Source organism: Sciurus carolinensis, chromosome 3 (genome assembly GCF_902686445.1).
Source record: "Sciurus carolinensis chromosome 3, mSciCar1.2, whole genome shotgun sequence".
In the NCBI taxonomy this organism is placed as follows: Eukaryota; Metazoa; Chordata; class Mammalia; order Rodentia; family Sciuridae; genus Sciurus; species Sciurus carolinensis.
The window spans coordinates 66,578,854-66,603,740 of NC_062215.1; the positions used below are offsets into that span (position 1 = coordinate 66,578,854).

Here is a 24,887-nt window from a genome sequence, read left to right on the forward strand (position 1 = left end):
TGAGTTCTTCTGGGCTGGCCCCATTCCCTTAGTGCCTGAGACCCCAGAAAGTTCTTAACAAACCAGGGGACAAGAGCTTGGAATTTCAGAATAATAGCTCCTCATCCTTGACCTAGGGGAGATAAGTGGAAATTGTTTCATTCCTTTGAAGCCATATTCAAGTGACTTTCTCAATCACCATATTACATCAAAGTCCAGCACTGCAGCTATTTGAACAAGTCTTTCAGCCTCCCAATTCCAAATTCTTGGGAGAAAGAATCTGGTAAACCCGGTCCAGCCTCTGTCTCGGTCCAGTCCTGGTCCAATTGCTGTGACCAAGGAAGGATAGGATTGTAGTAGCAATTGGGATGGAAATGGCAGGGGGGAGTGCTCAGAGGAATAGGTTGGCTAAGCAAGCACCCCAAAATCTATTATAACATCTAAACTGACCTGCAAGACGAGTAGAATGTTCTAGTTAAAATGTATGTGGGAGGGAGGTGGGTGAAGCCAAGTCTGCCAGAAGGAGGAGATAGCATGAGTTGGAGAGATTGAAAATGTTGTGTGGAAAGAGCTCTGAGGGCAGAGTGAGTCATGCTAAAGAACTTAGGGTAGTGGAGAGGACTCCAAGGAGCCTGGGTAGACATTGGAACTAACCAGACAGTCACTCTGGCTGCCCGCGAGGACCAGTTGGAAAGCAGCAGAGCAAGGCCACAGGACCCGTGATTATCCAGGTGAAATGCTGGTGGCCAACACTGCTGAGGGATGCATTTTCTCAAGGTGGCAGCTCGAAGGTCCAGCCAGCTGTGGCCTATGGTGCATTTCTGGCCATGAGCGTCCCTGCTTGAGGAGCATCCCCAGGTACTGCCCTTCACCCCAAAGCTGGTCTTCAACATTCCAGAATAATGCTTTCCAAAACCCTTGCTCCTCAAAGGATGTCCCATTGACCTTCAGCATCATGTCACCTGAGAGTTTAAGGTTAAGGATGCAGTTTCAGTCCTACCCAATCTTCTACATCTGAGTCTACATTTAAACAAGATTCCAGATGATTCCATCATGCATTAGAAAGAGAAAAGCAGTGTCCTGAGCCATGTGTGTAACTCCCATGCAACTCACCTGAGTTCCTTCCCACAGCCCTGAAGTCCCTCCTGTCAGTGGCTTCCCACTTGCTCAGGGCAGCCCCTGGGGCTCTGACCTAGTCCTCCCAGGATGACCTTAGGTGGCACTATGTGGTCTATGTGTGTGCTGAATGCATTTGCCCCAAACCTGCTAGCCCTAACCCTGCCACCAGCCTTAGCCTCCCATCCCGACCTGTCTGACCAGTTATCTGTTTTCTTTGCATCTTTGTCACAGGAGATAGTGGATTGGTTCAACGCCCTCCGTGCAGCCCGTCTGCAATATTTAAAAATGGCCTACCCTGAGCTACCAGAGTCTGAGGTGAGCTAAATGTGGACCCCAACTTCTAAGTCTCCTCTCTGCCACCTGCTCTTCTCATCTACTGATCCCTAAAGCCAGACTAGGTTTGTTGCAGGCAAGGCCTTGAAACTCGGGGGTTAGGCACTACAGAGGGAAGCCAAAGACTTTTTCCTGGGGAGGCTGGAGGATTATGGACAAAATGGACTCTAAAAATCAGGTCGGTTTCTACCCTTCAGGACACCTGTCCACTATCTGTAGTGTTAAGGGGCTCAGCCATTAGGCATCTCTTTCTGACCCCTTCTTCCCCTAAAATGTGCAAATGATCCTTAGCTACTGTTTTCCAAAATGCTTTGAGCCCATTTTATCTTGTAATCCCTTTTATCTGTTATTGCAATCAGTTAGGCAGGGTGAGTATTCCCATTTTACAGATGAGAAATGGAGTCCCAGGAAGGTCAAGTGAGTAATGGAAAGTGCTCTTCCTGTGCTAACATCCGCCCTTTTCCCTATGGTGCTCTGGACTCAGGAAGGCCTTGGGATCTTCCCCACTGCAATATAAAAGGAGAGGTCTGCCTGCAGAGGCCAAGGTAATGGTGAGCCTGAGAACTTCATTTGGATTGTCCTCAGGCTTGGCTGGGGTAGCCCGTGTGGCACGGGGCAGAGGATGCTGCCTTGAGCCAGGAGGCCTGGTCCCTCATGGACACTCTGTTAATGACTTGCAGGTCATGGCACCTCTCTGAGCATCTGCTTTCATATTGTGTGGTTTTTGCAGACCATCTTCAGGATCTCATCCAGTTCTGAGGTGCTGTGGTCTGGTCCCTGTTTTAAGCTTTCCTCTAAGAGGAGTTTTTAAGTGATAGAGGTAGAGAGACCATGTTAATCCTGAACTTTTCTTCTTCCTAACTCTTTGACCCTCTATGAGAATCTAAATGCTCCTCAATTCCAAAGCTTGCAGGGAGTTAGTGTCTGGGTTAGGGTTCACTCCAGTAGCCCAGTGATTCACTGAGACAACAGCTCCCTGGGTGCAGTTCCCGTAAGGCCCTGCCTGTCTCTTGGAGGCCCTTGGAAGTTGGTGTGCTGAGTCAGCACCCAGAGCTGGCTCATATTTGCTCCCTTGGGCGGGGAGTTGGGAGTGCTGAATGCTAACCAAGAGGAGGGGAGGACAAAGTACAGGTCCTCAACGTTGTTTCATTGGAGCTGGCTTCCCATCTTTGCTGATCAGTTTCCCTACCAATGGCCAGTCTCAGTCAGAGGCCTGATTAGAGGATCAGGCATGTTTACATGTTGGCATCATAGCGTGGTGGCAAGTGTACAACCGAGTGCTTGTCAGTCCCAGGCAGGCTACCAGCTACATGACTAGAGAACCTCCCCACCACTTCTCCTCAGCTGGATTTCTTCAGATGTACAATGAGGCCAATAAGATCTGCCTTACAGGGTGGCTGAAGATTGCAGCCAGATCCTGACACACAGTAGACTCTGGGAAAATGCTCCCTGACACCAAGAGGGTCTTCTTGTGGCCTCACCTGAGTCCATTCCTGTGAAGTCCCTAAACTAAGACCCAGCTATGCTGGTGAGCTCTGCAAACATCTGGGGTGCTGTTGACTGGCTTTGTTGAAATATCAATATTACATCCAGTGCATGTTCCAAATATAACCCCGTAAACCATGAGTACACATCCTTCCCCATTCCAAACTTCCCTTTTTGTCTGGGAGCCAAGTTCAGTGGGGAACCTTGAACTCCTAGGGTGTGAGTAGGAGGTCAGCCTCTGTCTGTCTTCCCCAGCTCGTGCCCCTCCTCACCAGGAACTACCTCAAACAAGGCTTCATGGAAAAGACTGGTCCAAAGGTACACTCATCCACTCCCTGGGGGACTTACATGGCCCTGTCCTACTCACCAACAGGGCAGAAGTTGGGAGGTGGGGAAATGAGGAAAGAGGGTTGGAGAGGGAGGGAGAGAAGGTAAACCAGCTCCTGGGCTGAAGGAATGAGTGGGGACTAAGCTTAGCTTCTCAGGAGGGCATCCCAACCCCCATCACCCATCATCAGCTCTTTCCTCTGAACTCAGTCCATCTGACCCTATCTCTGGGAAAGCAGAGCTGAGAAGAGGCTCCCTGGGGAGACAGCTTTTGGTTCAGGTGCCAGCGAGGCCGCGAGTGCACTCACTCCCTCACACTCGGCGTGGCTCCCCTTTGCTAAACCTGCCCCCACCCCAGCAGCTGCTTATTCCCACTTATCTATGAAGGAAGGGAAGGGAAGGAAGGAAGGGAAGGGTAAGGAGAAAGCTGGATGCTGGTGGGATGAAGTTCAAAGTCAGAAGTCTGGTTGAAGGGGGTCCAGGTGATTGGATGAGGGTTTGGGGGAAGAGAAGGGACAGGAGGAGCAAGGCAGAGGGAGCTCCCTAAAGAATCCTCCAGAAAAGGCAGCATTCCAGCAGTTTTTTAAAGAAGATTTAATGTGTTTCTAGGATGGATGTTAAGAGGACAGTGCAAGGTGTTAGGGGGTGGAGAGAAAAAAGTCTCAGGTGGGTTGGAAAAGTGGCCAAGGGGTTGCTTTAGGTTTCTTCCTTCCTCAGCTGGGCACTGCCCCTCCCCATGGTTTTTGTCCCAGGGTTTTCTCTCCCCTGACCTAGGTTAGGATTTGGTCAAGGCCAGCACTTTCAGCCCGGCTGAACAGTAGCCACTTCTGATTTCCCCAGCTTCCTTTTTCTGAGATTTCTTTGTCCACAGCCTGAGAAAGAGGGAAGCGGGCCTTCCCACCCCAGGCAGCACCTGGAGGCAGCAGGGGCAAAGCTGGGAGGGGGTGGAGTGGGAGACGGGGGCTGGGAAGGGGGTGACTGGGAAGAAGTTGCAGAGTCTGAGCACCCCAGAGAGAAGCCCTGGGCTTGGTCTAGGCTGGCCCTGACCTCTGTCCCCTACCTTGTCATCCCTGGTACGAAGTTTCCTCTTTTGCAGCAGAGGGAACCTTTCAAGAAAAGGTGGTTTGCCTTGGATCCCCAGGAGCGGAGGCTGCTATATTATAAGAATCCCCTGGTAAGAGTCCCTCCTGGTCCCTCCCCAGGACATCCCCAAGGAGAGGTGGGTCAGTGTTTGCCCAACTTACATAAATAAACTCATCTTCTGGAGCCCCAGGGTTGGGGAGCCCTGGTCAGGAAAGCCTGTATCCCTTGGTTCTAAGTTAGTTTCTGTTCCAGAAGCCTGTTAAGAGTTTCCCAAATGCTGCCAGTTGTGTTTAGATAAAGTATATTCCTCCTCCAGTCTCCGGGGCTCACTTCTAACCAGGAGGCTGGGATGTGGAATGGTTAGGCGTGTGGTCTCTTGAAGCCAGTTGTCTAGGCTCTGATCTCAGCCATGCCATTGTAGTGGCATGCCCTGGGTAGAGTACACACTTAGTTCTCTGTGCCTCAGTTTCCTCCTGTGAAAAATAGGCTTAACATAAATGCCTTGCTCGCGGTTCCCATGATGATTGAGTTCCTCCATGTAAAGCACTTGAATTCCTGGTGGCCAGTGAGCTCTCCATACAAGTTAAGTATCTTTTCAACAGATGATGTATGTGATTTACTTCAGGGTTTTAACCTTTCAAATTCAAGTTCCCCTGCAGGGACACTCACTCCCCTTTACCAAAATAGAGCTTGAGGGCTTTCAGTGCTGCAGGGGTCCCTCTGCCCCAGAGTGACCTCTGATGACCAGGTGCCTTTGATTTTCAGGATGCCTTTGAGCAGGGCCAGGTTTTTCTTGGAAGCAAGGAGCAGGGGTATGAGGTATCTGAAGACCTGCCCAAGGGCATCCGAGGGAATCGCTGGAAAGCTGGCCTCACCATCCTCACCCCAGAGCGGAGATTCATCCTCACCTGTGCCAGTGAGAAGGAGCAGCGGGAATGGCTGGAGAGTTTGCGGGATGTTCTGTCCCGCCCCTTGACTCCCCTCCACATCCTCAGTGAGAAGCAAGGACTGGGAGTTGGTTTTTTGACTGAGGGTAGAAAGGGGTTTCTGCACTTGTGCTCAACTGTGATGCCAGAGCGCCCTGACTCTGTGCTTTCTGTTGCCTTCTCCTTCACAGAATTGCACATTATCACCAGGAAATCCCCTTGCTCCCCAAGTTCCTCTAACAGAACCCTTCTCCATGAGCTTCAAGAGGAGTTTGGTCCTGGCAGAACCCTTGAGGCTCTCTGCCCAGCTTATCTAGGCACTGGGCAATCTCTCTTTGTTACTGGTCCCTGATCCCTTTTCCCATGAGAAAACCGTGGCCTAGTATTATTAGCTGAGGTCACCCTGCTGGGCAGCTCTTGGGACTTTGGATTCTGCCCCACTCCAGAGGGAAGGCTATTTTCAGTGTCCTTTCCCCTGGGTGCCCCCCCCTTCTGTTTCTCTGTTGCTCCTCCTCTTTACCCCAGATGTGTCCCCATGAGGTTGCCCTGTCTGCTGACAGCCCTGCAAAAAGCAGGAGATGTGCTGAGCTAGAGCAGGAAACTTCTGGCCCAGGGCCTGACTTCTGGGGCACAGGGGAGAAGTTCTGTGTTTGGAAAAGTACAGACTGAGTAGGTGACCTCACGCAGCCCCTTGGGGAAACTCCTGTGCCCTCTGAGCCTGACCAGTGTAAACACAAACTCTCTCCACTGTCCCAGTTCCCAAAGCCAGAGCTCCTCAGAAGCAGATGTGGAAGGCATATCAGATGGGGCCTCCATTTCTCTGTGGGCCTGTGTGTCTGAGTTTGGTTTCTCTCTCTAGCTCCAGCTCTCTGCTTTTCTCTGCCTCTCTACTGCAAATGTCCTCTTTGTCCCCCACTCTTTTGGTTTGTTTTCTTTTTTATTTTCTTTTTGCTTTTCTTTTCTTCCTTCCTTTCTTTTTCAATCCATTTTTGATTCTGGCTCCTGCCATCATTGTGCCCCTGTCCCTTTGCTGACCCTTCCTTCCAGCAGGGCCACCTCCCTCACACTCTCATTTCTTTTGCAGCTGCAGTAGCAGAGAGTGGCTGCAGCAGCAGGTGACCCAGTGACTGAGGAGCTGGCTGGCCACCAGACACCCACTGGAGCTCCTGGCATAAAGGAGGAGTTCTTATCTCTGATCCAGTTGCCCAGCAGGAGTGCCCAACAGCCAGCAGCCAGCAGTCAGCCTGGCAAGGTATGCTGCCAACACTGACGCTGTGATGGATCTTCCTGCTCCCTGGGCCTTCCAGAGTGCCTGGCCTCCAGGATCTGAGGACATGGTACACAACAAACACATATGCCAACCTCTCTTACGAATCAAGGCTTGAAATGTCCTGAAGGCCCAGAACTTTCTCATCTGAAATGGAGGCATTATAATGAGAAAGCACCCATAACATCATGCATCTGGCATTTTGAAAAAAAAAAAAATTAATCTGAATCTAATCATGAGGAAATAATCAGGCAGATTCACATTAGGTATGTTATGCTGAACAACCAGTCAGACTCTTCAAAAATGTCCATGCCATGGAAGGTAAAATTGTTTGGGAATTGTTGTAGGTTAAAAGAGGCTAAGACATGGCAACCAGCAACCAGATGCAATTTATGATTCTTGAGTAGATCCTGGATTTAAAAAAATAGCTGTAAAGGACATAATTAAGATAATTGAATAAATTTTAATATGGATGTATATTAGCTAATAGGATTGGTACTCATGCTGTAATTATATAGAAGAATGTTCCTGTCCTTAGGAGTTACATGCTGAAGTAAACTGTAATGATGTCACAACTAATTCCTAAAAGATTCAGCAAAAATAAGTGTATGTGTAAGTATATGAATACAGTGTATTTGTGTATATGTCTGTGTGTGTGTGTGTGTGTGTGTGTGTGTGTGTGTATAGAGAGAGATGAATATATAGAGAGAAGTACTGTATAAAATGGTAGCAACTGATGAATTTAGATTAAGTTTAGATGGGGTTATTTTCCTATTCATTCAAATATATAGGTTTGAAAGTTTTTATATTAAAACATTGGATAAAATAAAAAAAAATACTTTTCACTCTTCAAAAGCAGTGTTTTTCTGTATGAGTCCAAATGTTCCTGGAGCTGGGCACAATGTCACTTGCCTGTAGTCCAACTACTTATGAAGCTGAGGCAGCAGGATGTCAAGTTTGAGGCCAGCCTTGGACAGTTAGCAAGACCCTGTCTCAAAATAAAAAATAAAGAGGGCTGGGGCTGTAGCTCAGGTGTAGAACGTTGTAGCTCAGGTGTAGAATATTGGCTCAGAATGTGTGACACCCTGGTTTCAATCCCCAGTACCCCAAATAACAAAAACAAAAGGTAGACAGAGTGATGTTACAAACCTGTAATACTAAGTATTTTCAAGGCTGATGAGTTTGAGACCAGCCTGGGAAACAAGTGAGAACCCCTCTCAAGAGACAGGGAATCAGGCTGGGGCTATAGCTGTGGCAGAGGACTTGCCTAGCACATGAGAGACACTTAGTTTGATCCTCAGCACCACATAAAAATAAATAAATAAAATAAAGGCATTCTGTCCATCTACAACTAACTAACTAAATAAATAAGGGGATGATCAATGTTCTTGGTAGAGTTCCACCTTTGTGCACATTTGAGAAGAAACAGAAGCCCAGATAATATCAGAACAATACCTGTATTGATTGTCGTAATACTTTGGAAGGAAAAAAGCAAACAGAGGAGACACATCTTCACTGAACCACAAAATGAAAAGCTCTCCAGGGTCTATCTGGACCTGTCACTAACTTGAGACCACAAGCAAATTCACTTTCCCCAACCCTATGCCTTGTTTTTCTCTCTGTCTGAAATGAGGACGTTGCACTCACTGTTGAAATTCAGTGTGAGTAACCAGTATTTTTGCCCACCTCCCAGGTGCCAGGCTGTGTGCCAAGCCCTGCAAATAGTCAGGAATAAGACAATGTATTCCCTGCAGTGGCAGATGACAGCCTGAAGAGGGCAGCAGCGAGTGGAGTGTTCAGAAAGGGAAGAAGAGCAGACTTCTGTGGGAGTGCAGGGCACCCACCGGGAGGGGAAAGCCTCCTTCCTTTCCAGAATGTAACACTGAAGTTGAAACTTCCCAGCTGTGTAAAGGTTAGTCAAGGGGAAGAGGGTGAGGAAAACACTTTAAGCTGAGGAAAGAAAATGGTCGAAGTTCCCCAAGATGTGAAAGAGAAATTGAAAGGAATCTCAAATGACTGAAGTGTTAGAGAAACAGATGGACAAGTTTCCAGCTCTACAATTTTTTGATCCTTTCCTCTCTCTTCAAGGGATGTGCAGAAATACATGGGATATTTTCTTTTTTCTTCAGTGGAGACCCAGAGGGTTGAAAGGATCTATTAGATATTCTCTACACTTAATGAGACTTTTCTTTGGATCCCTAGAGGACAAGCAGTACATCAGGGTGTCTCTTCCCGAAGCTTCAACTAGGGAGGTGGGTCTTCTCTGTATCCTGTAACACCTTGAAAAATGTCTGTTTCAGCACGTGCTGGGCTGTATGGTAGGGGCCAGGTTACTTGTCTCCCATTTCCACCACCTATGAACTGTGTTGGGTACTCTGCTAAGACCTGGGGATAAGGACATCAATAAAAGGTGCAGCCTTGCCCACAAGGGAAGCAAGAGGGGAAGGAAAAGAAGTCAGCACACAGAAACAAAGTTACTCCAGGAGGGAAACTAGGCCTCTGAGTGAGTATGGGAGAGGGACAGAACAGGCACAAGAGGTAAAGCCCCAGTGAAATGGAGTGCTGGGATTTAGCTGGTTCCTGCAGCGTGGTTGTGTCTCCATCTTTGGGTTCCCTGGACATACCTTTGTACTCTTCCCTTAAATCCCCTTTTTCCTTCTTGTTAGTGCAAGGAAGTTTCTATTACTTGAATCAATCCCAACTGAAAATTCTGCAGAAGAGGCGGCATCTATACTGAATCCTAAAGAACGAGTAGAAGATCCTTGTGTCAGGGTGGGGAAAACAGAGAAAGATGTATGTACAAAGGCCCCAAGACAAGAGAGGCCTTTTCTGGAAATTTCAAATAATTGAATATGACTAGAGAACAGATTGTTGGGGTGAGGAGGAGTAAGAAAAGATGAAATTGTAGGAGGGTTTGCTTCCAGTTAGTTGAAGCAGCTCATATCACAACAATCATCCTACAGATATCAATTATAAGCTCCAGGCAGACTATATCAAAACAACTGCCTGAGCACTGGAAAATGACCAAAAGTAGTTAGAAAACCAGAGAGGAGTTGGCACTAGAAAGCAGGCAATGGAATGGATAAATTTCTCATTTTTCAGTTTTCACCTGAGGATAGGCCCAGGTTAGTGCTTTAGGGATTTGCCAAAACTCTGATGGAAACCTGCAGTCTTACTGACTGAAAAATAGAGAAAAATAACTGGAAAGTGAAAGGAGGAAATCTGGGAGGAGAGGGTCACAGATGGGGAGCCCTGAGTTCTGCATATAAACTGCCTGATCTCTGGAGAAATGTAACAATCCAGAAGGTCTATAAATTGTCTTTCACAATATCAGGCTGTAATACCAAAGAACTAGACAAAAGTGTGCTAGTTAGTGTTGTCACTATAACAAAATACCTGAGATAATCAGCTCACAAAGAGAAAAGTTTTGTTTTTTTCTCACAGTTTTGGAAACTCCAGTTGATGAGACCCAAATCACATGGTGGAGCAAAACTGCTCATCTCATGACCAGGAAGCAAAAGAGACAAAAAGAAGGGACTGAGGTCCCATAGTCCCCTTTGGAAGCATGCTTCCAGTGACCTAAGGACCTCCCACAAGTCCCTACTTTGTGAAAGTTCCACCACCTCTCCTTAGTGACACTCTGGAGACCAAGCATTTAAAACACGGACCTTTGGGGGACATTCAGCATGCAAACTATAGAAATATGTAATATGAATATGAAACCACAAAATATTAATCATATTTGTAGTATTTCCAGAGAAACAGAAACAATAGGAAATACATAGATATATACAAAGATTTATTACGAGAGATTGGCTCTCATGATTATGGAGACTGAGAAGTTCCATGATTGCCATCTGCAAACAGAGGCCCAGGAAAATCAGTAGTGTAGTTCTAGTCCAAGCCTGAACCAAGAGTGCCAGTGTCTGAAGGCAGGAAAAGGAAGGCCTAGCACAAGCAGAGAGAGTGGCATTTACCTTTTCCTCACCTTTTTGTTTATTTAGGTCCTCAACAGATTAGGTGACGCCCACACATAGGTGAGGGCAATCTTCTTTACTCAGTCTCTTAGTTGGGTGTGGTGGTGCACACCTATAATCCCAGAGGCTCAAGAGGCTGAGGCAAGAGGATTGCAAAATTTTAAGCCCCACCTGGTAATTTAGAGGGTCCCTGTCTCACAATGAAAAGTACTGAGGATGTGGCTCAGTGGTAGAGCACTCCTGGGTTTAATCCCCAGTATTAAAACAAAACAAAAAGTAATTTAAAAAATAGTGTTAAAATAAATATAAAATATTGCCTATTTAAAGCAAAAATTACAGATGTTTTGCTTTATAGCATCTATAGAGATAACATATATGACAACTGGAGCATCTAACACTGAGGAGGGAATAAATAGAAACACATACTCTTAAGTTCTTATATTTTATAATAAGCAGCATACAAAATCAACTCTAAATTGTGAAAAGTCAAGGATGTATATTTTAATTCCTTTCTTTCTTTCTTTCTCTGCGCCCCCGTCTGCCGGCCGGTCTCCAGGTCCTGGGCTCAGGCATTTCTCCTGCCTAATCAGGACTAGGGATTGAACCCAGGACCTCCCACATGCTAGGTCAGTCCTCTGCCTCAGTCCTTTTTACCCTTTTTACTTTTTATTTTGAGACAGGCTCCCTAAGTTGAGGGAGCTGAGGTTGGCCTTGAACTTGAGATCCTTCTGCCTCAGGCTCAGGAGTAGTTGGGGTTACAGGAGTACGTACCCTCACACCCTTCCCATTCCACCCCCTCTTTTTTTAACTGTGTGGGTTGTTTTCTTATTGTTAAGTTCTTCATATACCCTGGATACCAGTTCTTTGATAGATATGGATTGGCAAATATTTTCTCCCAGTCTGTGGTTTTTCTTCATTTCCTGTCTCTCTTCTTTTTTTTGAGGTCAGAGTTCATGACTTTCTTTGTTTTACATAGATCTTTGTTGCTGATAAAAATATGGCATTAAAAAATAGGGCGTTTTGGCTTGTGTTTGGTTTGTATTCATTTATTATAGAGTGGGAATAAGGATGATGACAATGTATAGCATGCTTCATAAACTCGCCCTTCCCTTGACCAAAAAAAAATTTTGTTTTGAATAATTTGTCTCTAAAATAATCCAGTATAGGAGCAAAGCAAAGAAAACTCTGGTAGAACACGTTGAAGACAGTTGTACCTTATTTTATCCAGCAGGCAAACTCAAGGACTTTGCTACTTCTTATGTAACTTATCATCGGAACAAAGTGCTGCCTGGCACAGTGAGTGACTCACACCTGAGGTCCTAGCTACTCAGGAGGCTGAGGCAGGAGGACTGTTTGAGCCCGGGAGTTGGAGACCAGCCTGGGTAACACAGTGAGACCTTCTCTCAAACATAAAGTATACAATTCAAGGTCAAAAAACAAAAACAACAGCAACAACAACACCCAAAACAAACAAAAAACAGTGTCATAGGAATGTATGTTAACAAATTTGCTTGAACTGAAAAATGTCAGTTGAACTGACAGCGAAGGAGTCTGATTTAACTGACTGGTTTTACAGTAAGGATTGGCTTTGCCAGTTAGGTTATGTGGCATATATTCTCCATAAATCCAAGGAGTTCAATCTACAGCTCCAATCTTTTGAAGATATATAAGACCAAAGTACCTTTCCAAAAAAAAAGTGTTAGATTGACAAAGGTGTATTGAAAAGAATTCTAATTTTTCTAGCCCTTTCTGAATATATCAAGTTAAACAAGCTGTTTCTAAGTCAAAGTGTAACCTGTTGTAATTGCCAACCACTTGACAAACCTTAGCAAAGTCTTTTTGGCCTACATCCCAGAAAAGGAGAACTTGAATACTTCTAATGACTTCTGCAACACAAATGATTTCAAATTCCTGCTTTTGTCAAAAACAAAGAAAAAAATCAACTCAAGTTGCTAGCTGAGAGATTATTTAAAACAATTTCTAGGTTCGATTCCCAACGTGGCAAGAAATCAAAATTAGCAAAGCCAACTCAATAACAACAAACAAAATCATAAAAAAAAAATTTCTGAAGATGGCTCACCACAGGATTTTGGGTGCTTGTTGGGTAACGTGCTTTCAGCCCGCAGAGGGCAGTAGGGAGACAGTGGCGTAATTCTACATTATTAGAGAGATTTTAAAAGCTTAGAGATAAGTTACTCAGTCTAGACTGCGCGGTCGAATCATTTGCGGGAGGTTTTATAAAACACCCGAGCCGGGACCCCACTCCAGACAATGAAGTCAGACTCTCTGGAAGGAAGGCCCGAACACTGGTATTTTTAAAAGTGTCCCAGTAGATGTGCAAGGGTGCTTTTTAACACCTCACCACTTTTGAGGGGGCGCATTCCCATAAATGAATTCCTGAATCGAACCCTCTTTCTCCTTCTTCCAAATGTTACAGGATGGCATCTTAATGGGGGGACAGGGAGCAATCTCTGGAACATCCGCAGGCTCCTAGCGGCTTGGGGCAAACTGATTTCCCAGGCAAGAGGCCGCAACTGCAGGCCAGCTCGGCCCAAGGGCGCCCCGGCAGCTTTCCCCTGCGCGGAAGAAAGCCAGCAACCGGGGACCGCGGCGGGGTGGGAGGAGGCGCGGGGCGGAGGAGGAGCCTGCCGGGACTCGGGCGCTGGCTTCCGCGTCGCCACGGCTGGGTCACCATGGCTGGCCTGGGCTCCAGTGTGGCCATCCCCGTGTGGCTGACCGAGGAGGACCTGAGCTGCATCATCTGCCACGGGCTGCTGACCTCTCCCGTCACGCTGCACTGCGGCCACAGCTTCTGCTGCAACTGCTTAAGGAAAGCGTGGGGCGCGCGGGGCACGGGGGTCGCGGGCCACCTATGGGCCTGCCCCACCTGCCGAGAGGGCGCGGCGCGGCAGCCGCCGCTTCGAAAGAACACGCTGCTGCAGTACCTGGCCGACCGGTACAGCCGGGCGCTGAGCGAGCTAGAGGCCGGCTCCGAGCGGGTCCCGAGCCCGGCCACGGCTCAGGCCGCGGGCACCCAGCACCGCCCGGCGCCGCCGCGGGTAGGGAGCCGCGCGCCCCTCTCCCCGCCAGGCTGCCCTCTCCCGCTGCCGCTCAGCCGCACCCCTGGCCCCTATTTTCAGGTCTTTTGGTACACGCCCAGGAACACGATTGTTGGAGCGGATGGTGATTCCGTATTTAACTTACTGAGGAACAGCCAGGCTGTTTTCCAGGATGGCTGTGCTGTTTTCTATTCCCACCAACAAAGAATCTTCCAATTTTTCTACATCCCTTCTGGAGCCTTACAGTCGGTATAGGCGTAAAGTGGTATTTCCCGGTTTTGATTTGCATTTCCCTCAGCACCAATGATGTTGAACATCTTCACATCTTTACGTGCTTATTGGCCATTTGTGGATCTTTTTTGGAGTTATATCTATTTAAGTCATTTTAAAATTGAGTCTCTTTTTGGTTGGTATTGTTTTTGAGTTTGAGGAATTCTCTGTATATTCTGAGTATTAATCCCTTATCATATCCATGATTTGCAATTATTTTCTCCCATTCTTTGGGTTTCTTTTTTAATCTATTAGTGTCTTTTGAGGCACAATTTTTTAAAATTTCTTATTGTTGAATCTATATCTTTTCTTTTGTTGCTTGTGCCTTTGGTGTTATATTCAAGAAATAATTGCCAAATCCAATGTCATGAAGCCTTTATCCTGTTTTCTTCTTTAAATTGTTTTGTTTTAGGCCTTACATTTATTTGTTTGTTGGTTTGTTTGTTTTTTGGTACCAGGGATTGAACTCAGGGGCACTGGACCACTGAGCCACATCCCCAGCCCTATTTTATTTTATTTAGACAGGGTCTCCCTGAGTTGGTTAGCACCTTGCTTTTGCTGAGGCTGGCTTTGAACTCATGATCCTCCTGCCTCAACCTCCCAAGCAGCTGTGATTACAGACCTGTGCCACTGGCCCAGTTACATTTAGGTCTTTCATAGATTTTAAGGTGTGTGTGTGTGTGTATGAGTGTGTGTGTGTGTGTGTGTGTGTGTGTGTGTGTGTGTGTGTAGGGTTATAGAATCCAGAGCCTCACAAATGCTAAGCATGCACTTTACCACTGAGCACATTGAACAATGCTCTCAGCTTCTTGAGTTGATTTTTGCATATGGTATTAGGTGAGAGTACAACATCCTTTTGCATGTGGATTTCTAGTTTTTCCAGTACCATTTGTTGAAAAGACTCCTTTCCCTATTGAATAGTCTTGACACCCTTGTCAAAAATCATTTGAGGCAGAGCACTTGCTTAGCGTACATGAGGCCCTAGGTTCAATCCCCAGTACAGTAAACAAACAAACAAATACATAAATAAAATACTAAATTGACCATATATGCCAGGGTTTTTTTCTTGGCTTTCCATTCTATTCCATTGGTCTATATGTCTGTCTTTATGCTAGTACCTCAGTGCTTATGGTTCATTTTATCTAGTACTGGTTCCCAGGTCCAGTTTTACATAACCCCCAAGCCCAGCTTTGCTGTTTTAAAGGTGGCAGTACCAGAAAACATCACAGAAGTTGTCCAGGAGCTGACAGAGCTGGTGGGACAGCTTGTGGACATTGTCAAGAGCCTTCAGAGGCAGACACCCCTCTCAGAATCTGAACAAGACAATGAAGTAAACATCGGGAGCATGGTAGGCTCAGCAGGGATAGAAAAAGTTTAGAAAGAGGGTAGAGCTAGGGGTGGCTTCCAAGAGGGCGATATGAATATGTTTGAGAATGAAGGATCCAGTAAGTCTCAAGTGTATGGAGAGGGGGCAAGTGTACTGGGGGTGGAACCCAGGGCCTCACACATGCTAGGCAAATGCTCTACCCCTGAGCTACACCCTCACCCTCACCCAAGTCTCAGTTTTTTACCATTCTCTAAATCAAACATGGATGACTGGAAGTTTGGCATGCTGGAGATGAGTTACAGAAGCTCCAGCTGGGCTAGGATTCGTCTTTACCTCTCCACCTAACCAACTCTCTCTAAGATCATGGTGGCCTCTAGGTCAGGTCTATAGACATTCTGGTTCTTATCTTCATTGATCTTTCAGCAGCCTTGACATACCTGATGACATCATCATCAGTCTTGAAGCTCTTAGCACTTAGCACTTTTTCATTTTATTTTTCTCCTGCTTTAACTTCTTAGCTTTTGGGACACAAATTTTCTGTTTCTTTCCTTCACCACTTTCTGGTGGGCTCCTCTTAGTGTGTTTTGCAGGCTCTCTTTCTTTCTCTCTCTTTTCTTTTTCTTTTTACAGATTGCATTTTGATTCATTGTACACAAATGGGGTATAACTTTTCATTTCTATGGTTGTACACAATGTAGATTCACACCATTCATGTAATCATACATGTACATAGGGTAATAATGTCTGCCTCAGTTCACTATCTTTCCTTCCCCCACCCCCTCCCACCCCATTTCCCTCTACACAATCCAAAATTCTTCCATTCTTCTCTCCCACCACCTCCATTATGTAATGAATAAAGAAACTGTGGTGTGTGTATACACACACACACACACACACACCTACACACACATACACAATGGAATACTACTCAGCCATAAAGAAGAATATAATTTTGGCATTTGCTGGTAAATGAATGGAGTTGGAGAATATCATGCTAAGTGAAATAAGCCAATCCCAAAAAACCAAAGGCAGAATGTTTTCTCTTTCTCTTTAGCTGAGCAATTAAATGCTAGAATTCTTCAAGGCTGAATTGTAGATCCCTTTCTAACCACCCTCTCCCCCTCTCAAAAAGAAGTGGTCCCTGCAACACCCATGTTTTTTTGTTTGTTTGGTACCAAGGATTGAGTCCAGGGATACTTTACCACTGAGCTACATCCCCAGTCCTTTTGTTTATTTTTCATTTTGAGACAGGCTTTCACTAAATTGTTAAGGGTCTTGCTAAGTTACTGGGGCTGATCTTGAACTTGTGATCCTCTTGCCTCAACCTCCCAAGTTGCAGGAGGACCACAAGTTGCAGGAGGATTGCAAGTTTGAGGCCAGCCTCACCAACCTAGTGAAACCCTGACTCGAAATAAAAAATAAAAAAGGCTGGGGATGTAGCTCAGGAGCAAAGTGCCCCTGAATTCAATTCCTAGTACAAAAGAAAAAAAGTGCTTGAACAATGTGAACAGATAGGATGATATTCACCATGGTTATTTAGTTAACCTCCACCAACTTCAACTTCTTTTGTAAAATGGGGATAATAAACCTGCCTTGTGTGGTTGTTATGCAAATTCCATGAGATCTCATCTCAATACCTAGCAGGTGGAAAGTACTCAATAAGTATAATGCTTATTGGTGAAAAGATTGGGGAATAGATTATACAGAGTTATCAAAGAAAGTTAAGTGAGTACATGAGTGGTTATCTTGGGGAATAACAGGACCTGAGGTTAAAGAAAATCAGGGAGCATGTGTTACAGGTCCCAGAGAGCAGAGCTGGATGCTGGCCACATGCTTCCATGGACTTTTGAGAAGTGACATATATAATGATAGAGTTGGGAGATTATCTGACCTCTATGGCTTATCTCAGTGACTTTGTATAATTTATTTTGTAAGGTCCATAAGATGGGCCCAAAATTTTTAATTTGTGTATTGCCTAAGAAGTACATGTTTATTGAAAAAAGTTAGAAAGTATGTAGTAAAGAAAAAATTAGACTGAGAGTGTGACTCAATGCTAGAGCATATGCTTAGTATATATGAAACCCTAAGTTCAATCCTAGCACCACAAAAAACAAACAAGCAAAAAACAAATTAAAATTCTTCATAATCCCATCACTCAGAAGTAAGCATTTTTGAGCCAGGCATTGTGGTGCAAGTTGGTAATCCCAGCACTTAGGAGGCTGAGGCAGGAGTATAAGATCAGCTTGAATAATTTAGCGAGTCCTCATCTCAAAATAAACAAATAAATAAATAAAAAAGAAACAACACTCCTTAATATTTTCTTATACTATATACGGTTCCATATTATTTTCAAGGTACATATTTTGAAAGCCTAATTTTTAGAAACCTGCTTGGAGTTAAATGGAAAATTATTAGAGTATACCGTACTTTTTAATCTGAATTTCAGCATGAATTTTCTACTCCGATCTTGTGTTGTCCCAATTAATGTTTGGGAAGCTATGTGTGGTGGTATACTCCTATAATCCCAAAGACTCAGGAGGCTAGGGCCATTGGATGTCATATTCAATGGGTTCCAATGGGCACTTTCATTGATTTGCTATTTTATGATCAATAGGCCTTGTCATCTGGAGAGGACTGTGACTTGACTTCTCCAAGCCTAGTGACTTCCAACACATCTGAGGGGAGAATGCGAGAGATTCTCCAGGATCTAGAAGAAATTCAGAAAAACTTACAAGAAAACTTCACATGGAAAGCAGCTCCTGAAGAGCAGACACAGGGTGAGGTGATTTTATTTAGTGGAGGAAGATTAAACATAGGAGTTGGGTGGAAATGGCCAAGAGCTCCAATGACTTTGTTCTTTGGGAACAGGATCTCAGAGCCCAGCTACTTCATCTCTGTGGGCTTGTAAATCAAGTGGGATTTGGCTGAGGTGTGTTTGTGGCTGGGTGAGTTTGGGAACATGACTGGAGGTGTGCTGTACTTCAGGCCCTGAATAGACTGAAACTCGTTTTCTAAGACCCATAAACCCAGAACCCCGCTTATTGCTTATCTGTGTTATCTTCCCAAGGAGATCTGGAAATAGAATGTTTTTGAAGTTTGTTTTGTTTTTGAGATGGGCCTTGCTATGTTGCCCAGGCTGGTCTCCAGCTCCTAGGCTCAAGAGATCCTCCTTGCCTCCGCTTCCTGAATAGTTGGGATGACAGGTGTGCACCACCAACCCCTGGCGCTTTTTTTTTTTTTTTTTTGAGGGGATTGGGGGGTTGTGGGGGTGCAGTTACCAGGGATTGAGGAGCATTTGGCCACTGAGTCACATCCCCAGTCCTATTTTGTATTTTATTTAGAGACAGGGTCTCACTGAGTTGCTTAGAACCTTACCTGGGTGCTTTTTATTTGGTAACTAGTAAATGTCTTTATTAGTAAGCATGCAACTGTATAAATAGTTACTGATATATTCTATTCAAATATAATCTCTGGGGTATGTGTTAATGTCAGGCAGTAACAATGTAGAAAGGACTTTCTTCTTGTCTTTGTGTGTTCTCTGTTCTCCCAGAACTATGTGAAAAACATCAGCAGCCTGTTTGACATTAGATAATAGCTCTGGTTTCCCAAGACCCTACCTTTTGCTCTGGCCACTGCTAGCTTTATGTACTGTAGGGATATATCTCTTATAGCTTTTTAATATTTAAATAATCTTGCTCTGCTTAAAACGTCATTCCTTGTTTAAGTGGAGAAGCATGATTCCTTGGGGAAAATTTCTTAAGGAAAATGATTAAGAACAGTTTATTAGTTATTCCAGAAATTATCTGAGAAGTAAGTGTTGCCTTGGTTCTCATGTACTCCTAAACTTAGTGACTTTATTTATTGATACAAATTTCATATCAATTTTTGAATTTTGAGATTAAGTTTAAAATGTTTTATTTAAAAATCAAAACTTGCCAGGCACAGTGGCACACACCTATAATCCCAGCGGCTTGGGAGGCTGAGGCAGGAGGACTGGGAGTTCAAAGGCAACCTCACCAACAACGAGGCACTAAGCAACTCAGCGAGACCCTGTCTCTAAATAAAATGCAAAATAGGAGTGGGGATGTGGCTCAGTGGTTGAGTGCCCAAGTTCAATCCCTGGTACCAAAACACCAAAAATGAAAACAAAAATCAAAACTATATGCAGGCCCACGACAAAAGTTTCTCTCCCACCCTGCCCAATTCTCCTTTTTCTTCCATCTCAGTTCACCACTTTTATGAGTTCCATTCAGAATTTGATTATGCAAATATAAACTAATATAAATTTGCATTTTATTTCCCACTATCTTACATTTTTACACAAAAGTTAGCACATTATAATCACTGTTCTGCATGTTGCTTTTGCTGTACATCTTGATACTTTTATGAATCAGTATACACAGCAGAGCATTTTCTTTTTCACAACTGCTTAGTATTCTGATCTAGGCATATGCTAACATTTATTTACCCAATTCTTTACTGATACATACATGATTGTTTCTAATTGTTCATAATCACAATCAATGCTGAAATCAATAACTATGTACATATATCATTTCACATGAGTTCAGGTATAATTGTAGTTTTGCCAGTAAGGGTTAATGGGTCATAGGGTAAATTCATTTGACATTTTGGTATATGTTGCCAAATTTCCTTATAGTTGGGTTATACCAATTTACACACTCAATAGAAGTATATATCAGTGCAGTCTACCAACTGTATGTTGTCAAACTAGTTTTTTTTTTTTTTTTTTTTTGTAAATCTGATGAGTAAAAGAGTGATATTAGAGTGTACCATACTTTTAATTTGAATTTCTCTATGAATTGTCTATTCATATCTTGTATTGTCTTTTAAAATTAATGTTGGGGGCTGGGGAGATAGCTCAGTTGGTAAAGTGCTTGCCTTGCAAGCACAGGGCCCTGGGTTCACTCCCCAGCACCGCAAAAAAAAAAAAAAAAAAAAAAAAAAAATTAATGTTGGGAAGCTGTGTATGGTGGTGCATGCCTGTAATCCCAGAGACTCAGGAAGCTGAGGCAGGAGGATTGCAAGTTTGAGGCCTACCTGGGAAATTAAGTGAGACCCTGTCTAAAAAACACTGAGAGAAAACATATTGGATTTTTTTCTTTGTGTTTGTTCTTTCTGTGGTGCTGGGGATCATACATTGATACATTGCTGGGGCTACATACAATATTTTAAGACTATAGACTAGTTGTTCTTCGTGTCTTAGACTACTAAATCATCATCTCTAGGAGTAAGCCTCAGGAATCTACACTTGACAACTTATCAGGAAATTTTGTAAAGCTTATGCAGAACAATTTTACTGAAACAGAATATAGTATAGTGACTTGGTCCTGAAATTATTAAATGATTTTCAATGCCCAAAGATTCCTTTCTACTTTTTTAAAAGGAAAAGCTTATGACTTAGTCCCTTCTTGTAGTAGAGAAATGAGATTGTTTCTACTCTATCATAAAGAAACTTCTCAATCATTAAGTTTATATAACAAATATTTCTGTAAAATCACCTGCTTAATGAAAACATCTTTTTTTTTCTCTTAGAAAACCTAACATTCATTTTACAAAACCTATTATAAATAGTAGGCAGGCAACCAGCTTTATACAGAGTGTTAATCTATCATAAAACTTCATAATAATTTATAATTTCATAATAATTTCTAGTGTTTTAGTAGTTATTCAATAGTACTTTAATAGAACATTCTGAATATACCTTGTATGTAAATGTTTTTCTGAGTATCTTTAAAATAGGAAACACTCAAGTGTAGATTATTTCCCCCCTCAATAGGAATGAGAAATGTTAGTTTAAAAAAACAGTAAAGGAGCTGAAGATGTAGCTCAGTGGTAGAGTGCTTACCTAGCTTTTAAGAAGCCCTGGGTTCAATCCCTAGCACTGCAATAGATAAATAAATAAATAAATAAATAAATAAATAAATAAATAAATAAATAATTTTAGCAGATCATACAAACTATTTTTAAAAATAATTATAACTACTAATAAGCAACAATCCTATCAGCTAAAGAGGAGAATAGTGTTACCCATCTGAATTAAAAAAAATTTTTTTTTGGCAGTTTTGGGGAACAAACGCAGGGCCTCATGCATGCTGAGCACATGCTCTAACATTGAGTTATACCCCCAGCTTGCAGTATTTGTCTTTTTTGTGACTGGCTTATTTCTTTTAGAATACTCTCCTTCAGGTTCATCCATGTTGTGGTATGTCACGATTTCTTCTTAAGGCTGAGTAGTATTCCCCTGATAATTCCATTATCAACCTTGCTTTGTATATCCATTTATCAGTGGCTACATGGGTCGCTTCAGGGCCCACTGGATTTTGAGAATGGCTTCTGATGAACAGCTCTATTGTTCTCATGCCCTAAGTTGCCACAGCCCACATCCCTAGACAGGGTCTTTCATCTCTTCAGTTAAGTCTTAGATTCACTGTATGCCTGTCACTTCAAGGTACACGGGAGAAAATCTCATCTTCAGTGTACACATTCTGGGTCATCCTTTCTTTTCTTTTCTTTTTTTGTACTGAGGAGTAAACACAGAGGCACTTTATCATTGAGCTACATCCCCAGCCACTTTTAAAAATAAATTTTAAATTTTGAGACAAGGTCTTACTAAGTTGCTTAGAGCCTCAATAAATTTCTGAGGCTGGCTTTGAACTTGGCTATTCTCCTGCCTCAGCCTCCTGAGTCACTGGGATTACAGGTGTGCACCACCACATCCAACTTCCTTTACTTTCTCTTCCCCTGATATGGTCATTGCAGTCTAGCACATATAGTTGCCTTGAGTTAATAATTAAGCTTTTGTACTTTGAGAGGGAGTTAGGAGGTATCAGCAGGTGAGACAAACCTTACCAGTTTATATAGCAGGAGTTTAAGGCATTGACATAGGGGTCATGAGTATTGTGGGTATCAGGGAAATGCAAACCTCTGGAACTGTATTAATTTATTTGATAAACATGCATCAAATACTTTCTGTGCGTAGGACTCATATGGGACTTTGTGCTTAGAACACACAAATGAACAAGATATCTGAAGCCAGGAACTTAGGGCTCAGTGGGGAAACTGACAGAAAAAAAGTCCACAGTGAGAACTGGGGCTGGCTGTACCTGGGCTGTACCGAATATACTGCCTGATCAAGTCCTGACACACTCAAAAGTGTGCCAATGCTGTGGAAAGTAAGCCAGGTGCCTGCATCATGATATTTGAATACCTTCAGTATGCCTTTTTCTGATGGGACTTTCTCTTCCTGATTTTTTTGATTTCTTAGTGGAACTCCCAGAAGCTCTGTCTTCCTCTACATTGCCTGATCAGAGCTGCCCGGAACCTAGGAGGGCCTCTCGTTTTGCTCAGTGTAAGTATGTGCTCCACTTAAAACTCAGGTTTGGGGGTTAGGATTGTAGCTCAGTGGTAGAGAGCGCGCCTCGCATGTGTGAGACACTGGGTTTGATTTTCAGCACTGCATATAAATAAATCAATTAAATAAAGATCCATTGTCTTAGTCAGCTATTTCACTGCTATGACTAAATGACCCAACCAGCACAACTGTAAAAGAGGAAAGGTTTATTTGAGGGCTCGCAGTTTCAGAGGTCTTGGTCCATAGAAGACCGGCTCCATTGCTGGTGAAACTGAACATCATGGTGGAAGAGAGTGGTGAAGGGAAATAGCTTACATCACTGTGATCAGGAAGCAGAGAGACTCCACTCTCCAGATACAAAATATATATACCCCAAAGCCACACCCCAATTCCCACCTCCTCCGGCCACACCCTAACTGCCTCCAGTTACCACTCACTCTCAGAACCTCACTTTGAGAGGCTAAGACTCTCAAAACCCAATAATTTCTCCTCTGAACCTTCTTACATTGTCTTGCACGTGAGCTTTTGGGGGACACCTCACATCCAAACCATAACACCCATTGACAACTAAAAGAAAATACTGCAAAACAACAACAACAAAAAAAAAAAAAAATGAAAAAACATCTCAGGTTTGGCCTCCTGCAGAATGAAGCTGTGAGAACATGCCGCGTCCCTCTTCCTGCTGCAAGACCCACTCCTTGGCTTACTAGGCTTGTATTTGTTGTCCAGACCAGGTCCTTCCACATGGAAAGCTGAGTACAAAGGCAAAAAGGGTTGAGACTCCCAAATTTCAGGCTTAACTAGACCCATGAGCACTTAGAGCCCAGGCAACCTTTGGACATCCGTGCTGGAGTCACCAATTACAACCAATTGCCTGTTCCCTTTTCTGCACAACTGCTGTCCCAGTCTGGGTAGTCCTTAAGAGCATAGCTCGTGAAGCAGTGGGTTTGACTTCTAGCATCACTAGTTATTAGCTTGGACAAATCACTTCGTCCTTAGAGCATTAGTTTCCTCATCTGTAAAATGGTGATAACAATAGTATTTCTCTTGTGTGCTTTCTATGAGGATGCATGAATGCATGCATGTGAAATGCCTCAAGTAGTCATGATATACAAGGGTTAGCAGTTATTTATTCACTCAATAGAAAACAGTAGGGGTTGTGGTATCGCTCAGTAGTATAGCACTTGTCTAGCATGTTCAAGGCTCTGGATTTGCTCACCAACACTGAAAAAAAAAAAGGAATTAACATAAAATATACAATATGAATGAGATACATACCTTAATCAGAAAACTGAAGTTTAACTAGAGAGATACAAATAGCAATGGTCACACTTGTAAAGCACAAGAATATTGAGAAAATAAGAGATGACTTTGTGCTGGATGGAATTCAGCCAGAGGGAAGATAGGGCTTCCTGAAAGATAGCTAATGGGTAGGTAAAAGGTAAGGCGGGAATGGGGTATTGTTGATATAACAACATCAAGGATTTATATATATAAATTGTCAATTGATGTACCCATTTTAATGCCTGTATGAGTAAGACATTTTCACCCCCAAAATACAATACTGCCTTTGCTATTAGATGACATTTCAGCCTGAATGATCACAAGCCAACTGATCTTGTGGTGGTATTCTCCTCCCCACCCCCGCAGGGATCAGCAATCCAACCTTTGACTTGGGAAGCCTCTCCTGTAGCCTGACCGTATCTGAGGATTGCCGGACAGTAACTGTGTCTCGATTCCGGCAGCCCTATCACTGGAGTCAAGAGAGGTTTTCAACCAGTCAGGTCTTATGTTCCCAGGCCTTCTCTTCTGGGCGGCACTACTGGGAAGTGGACACAAAGTACTGCAATCACTGGGCAGTTGGAGTGGCTTCTTGGGGCATGAGCAGAGACCGGATGCTGGGACGGACTATGGACTCTTGGTGTATAGAGTGGAAGGGAACTGGCCAGCTGTCTGCATGGACCATGGTCAAAGAAACTGTACTCAACTCAGACAGACCTGGGGTGGTGGGCATCTGCCTGGACCTGGAGGAGGGGTGGCTTGCCTTCTATTCAGTGGCCAGTCAGGAGACGCTTCTATATGAGTGTGAGATTGCTGCCTCCTCTCCCCTGCACCCTGCCTTCTGGCTGTACGGCCTAACTCCTGGAAACTCCCTGATCATAAATCAAGTAAAAGTATAAAGGTTCCTCAGGGGTTAAAACACAGAAGCTTCCTGGCCTCTCTCCTTGCCTTCAAGCAGATGGCAACTCAACTTAAGAATTGCACTTTTAAAGCTCATCCTTTTGTGTGGTACAGTATTAACAAGGCAGCCTTGAAGTCCTTGAACTCTGCACATTTTTTTTTAACATTTTTTTTAGTTG

General features: G+C 43.9%; 2 protein-coding genes across 3 annotated transcripts in view; both read left to right on the forward strand.

Moving 5' to 3' along the window:
- The window catches only part of Adap2 (ArfGAP with dual PH domains 2), a 31,455-nt gene extending 24,648 nt beyond the window's left edge, over positions 1 to 6,807 (forward strand). The window contains exons 7-11 of one of the 2 annotated variants that reach the window (XM_047546829.1): positions 1,330 to 1,413; positions 3,172 to 3,234; positions 4,340 to 4,417; positions 5,092 to 5,320; positions 6,337 to 6,807. In XM_047546829.1, the coding sequence (XP_047402785.1) occupies positions 1,330 to 1,413; positions 3,172 to 3,234; positions 4,340 to 4,417; positions 5,092 to 5,320; positions 6,337 to 6,371 (489 nt within the window). In that variant the 3' untranslated portion in view covers positions 6,372 to 6,807. The remainder of the gene's footprint in view (positions 1 to 1,329; positions 1,414 to 3,171; positions 3,235 to 4,339; positions 4,418 to 5,091; positions 5,321 to 6,336) is intronic. The other variant, XM_047546830.1, reaches the window with a different exon arrangement.
- A 6,344-nt stretch (positions 6,808 to 13,151) lies between these two features.
- Positions 13,152 to 24,731, forward strand: Rnf135 (ring finger protein 135). The gene is made up of 5 exons (XM_047547751.1): positions 13,152 to 13,555; positions 15,030 to 15,173; positions 17,767 to 17,929; positions 22,441 to 22,524; positions 24,178 to 24,731. The coding sequence occupies exons 1-5, from the start codon at positions 13,190 to 13,192 to the stop codon at positions 24,705 to 24,707; spliced, it is 1,287 nt and encodes a 428-aa protein (XP_047403707.1). The 5' UTR covers positions 13,152 to 13,189; the 3' UTR covers positions 24,708 to 24,731.
- Positions 24,732 to 24,887: the final 156 nt, after the last annotated feature.

What these genes read in the sequence shown, in the direction of transcription:
- Rnf135 (XM_047547751.1), top strand. Translation starts at nt 13,190, where the DNA reads ATGGCTGGCCTGGGCTCCAGTGTGGCCATCCCCGTGTGGCTGACCGAG. An exon ending in AAGTAAACATCGGGAGCATG is followed by an intron (nt 15,174 to 17,766) that starts GTAGGCTCAGCA and finishes TATGATCAATAG; the next exon opens with GCCTTGTCATCTGGAGAGGA. An exon ending in TCCTGAAGAGCAGACACAGG is followed by an intron (nt 17,930 to 22,440) that starts GTGAGGTGATTT and finishes TTGATTTCTTAG; the next exon opens with TGGAACTCCCAGAAGCTCTG.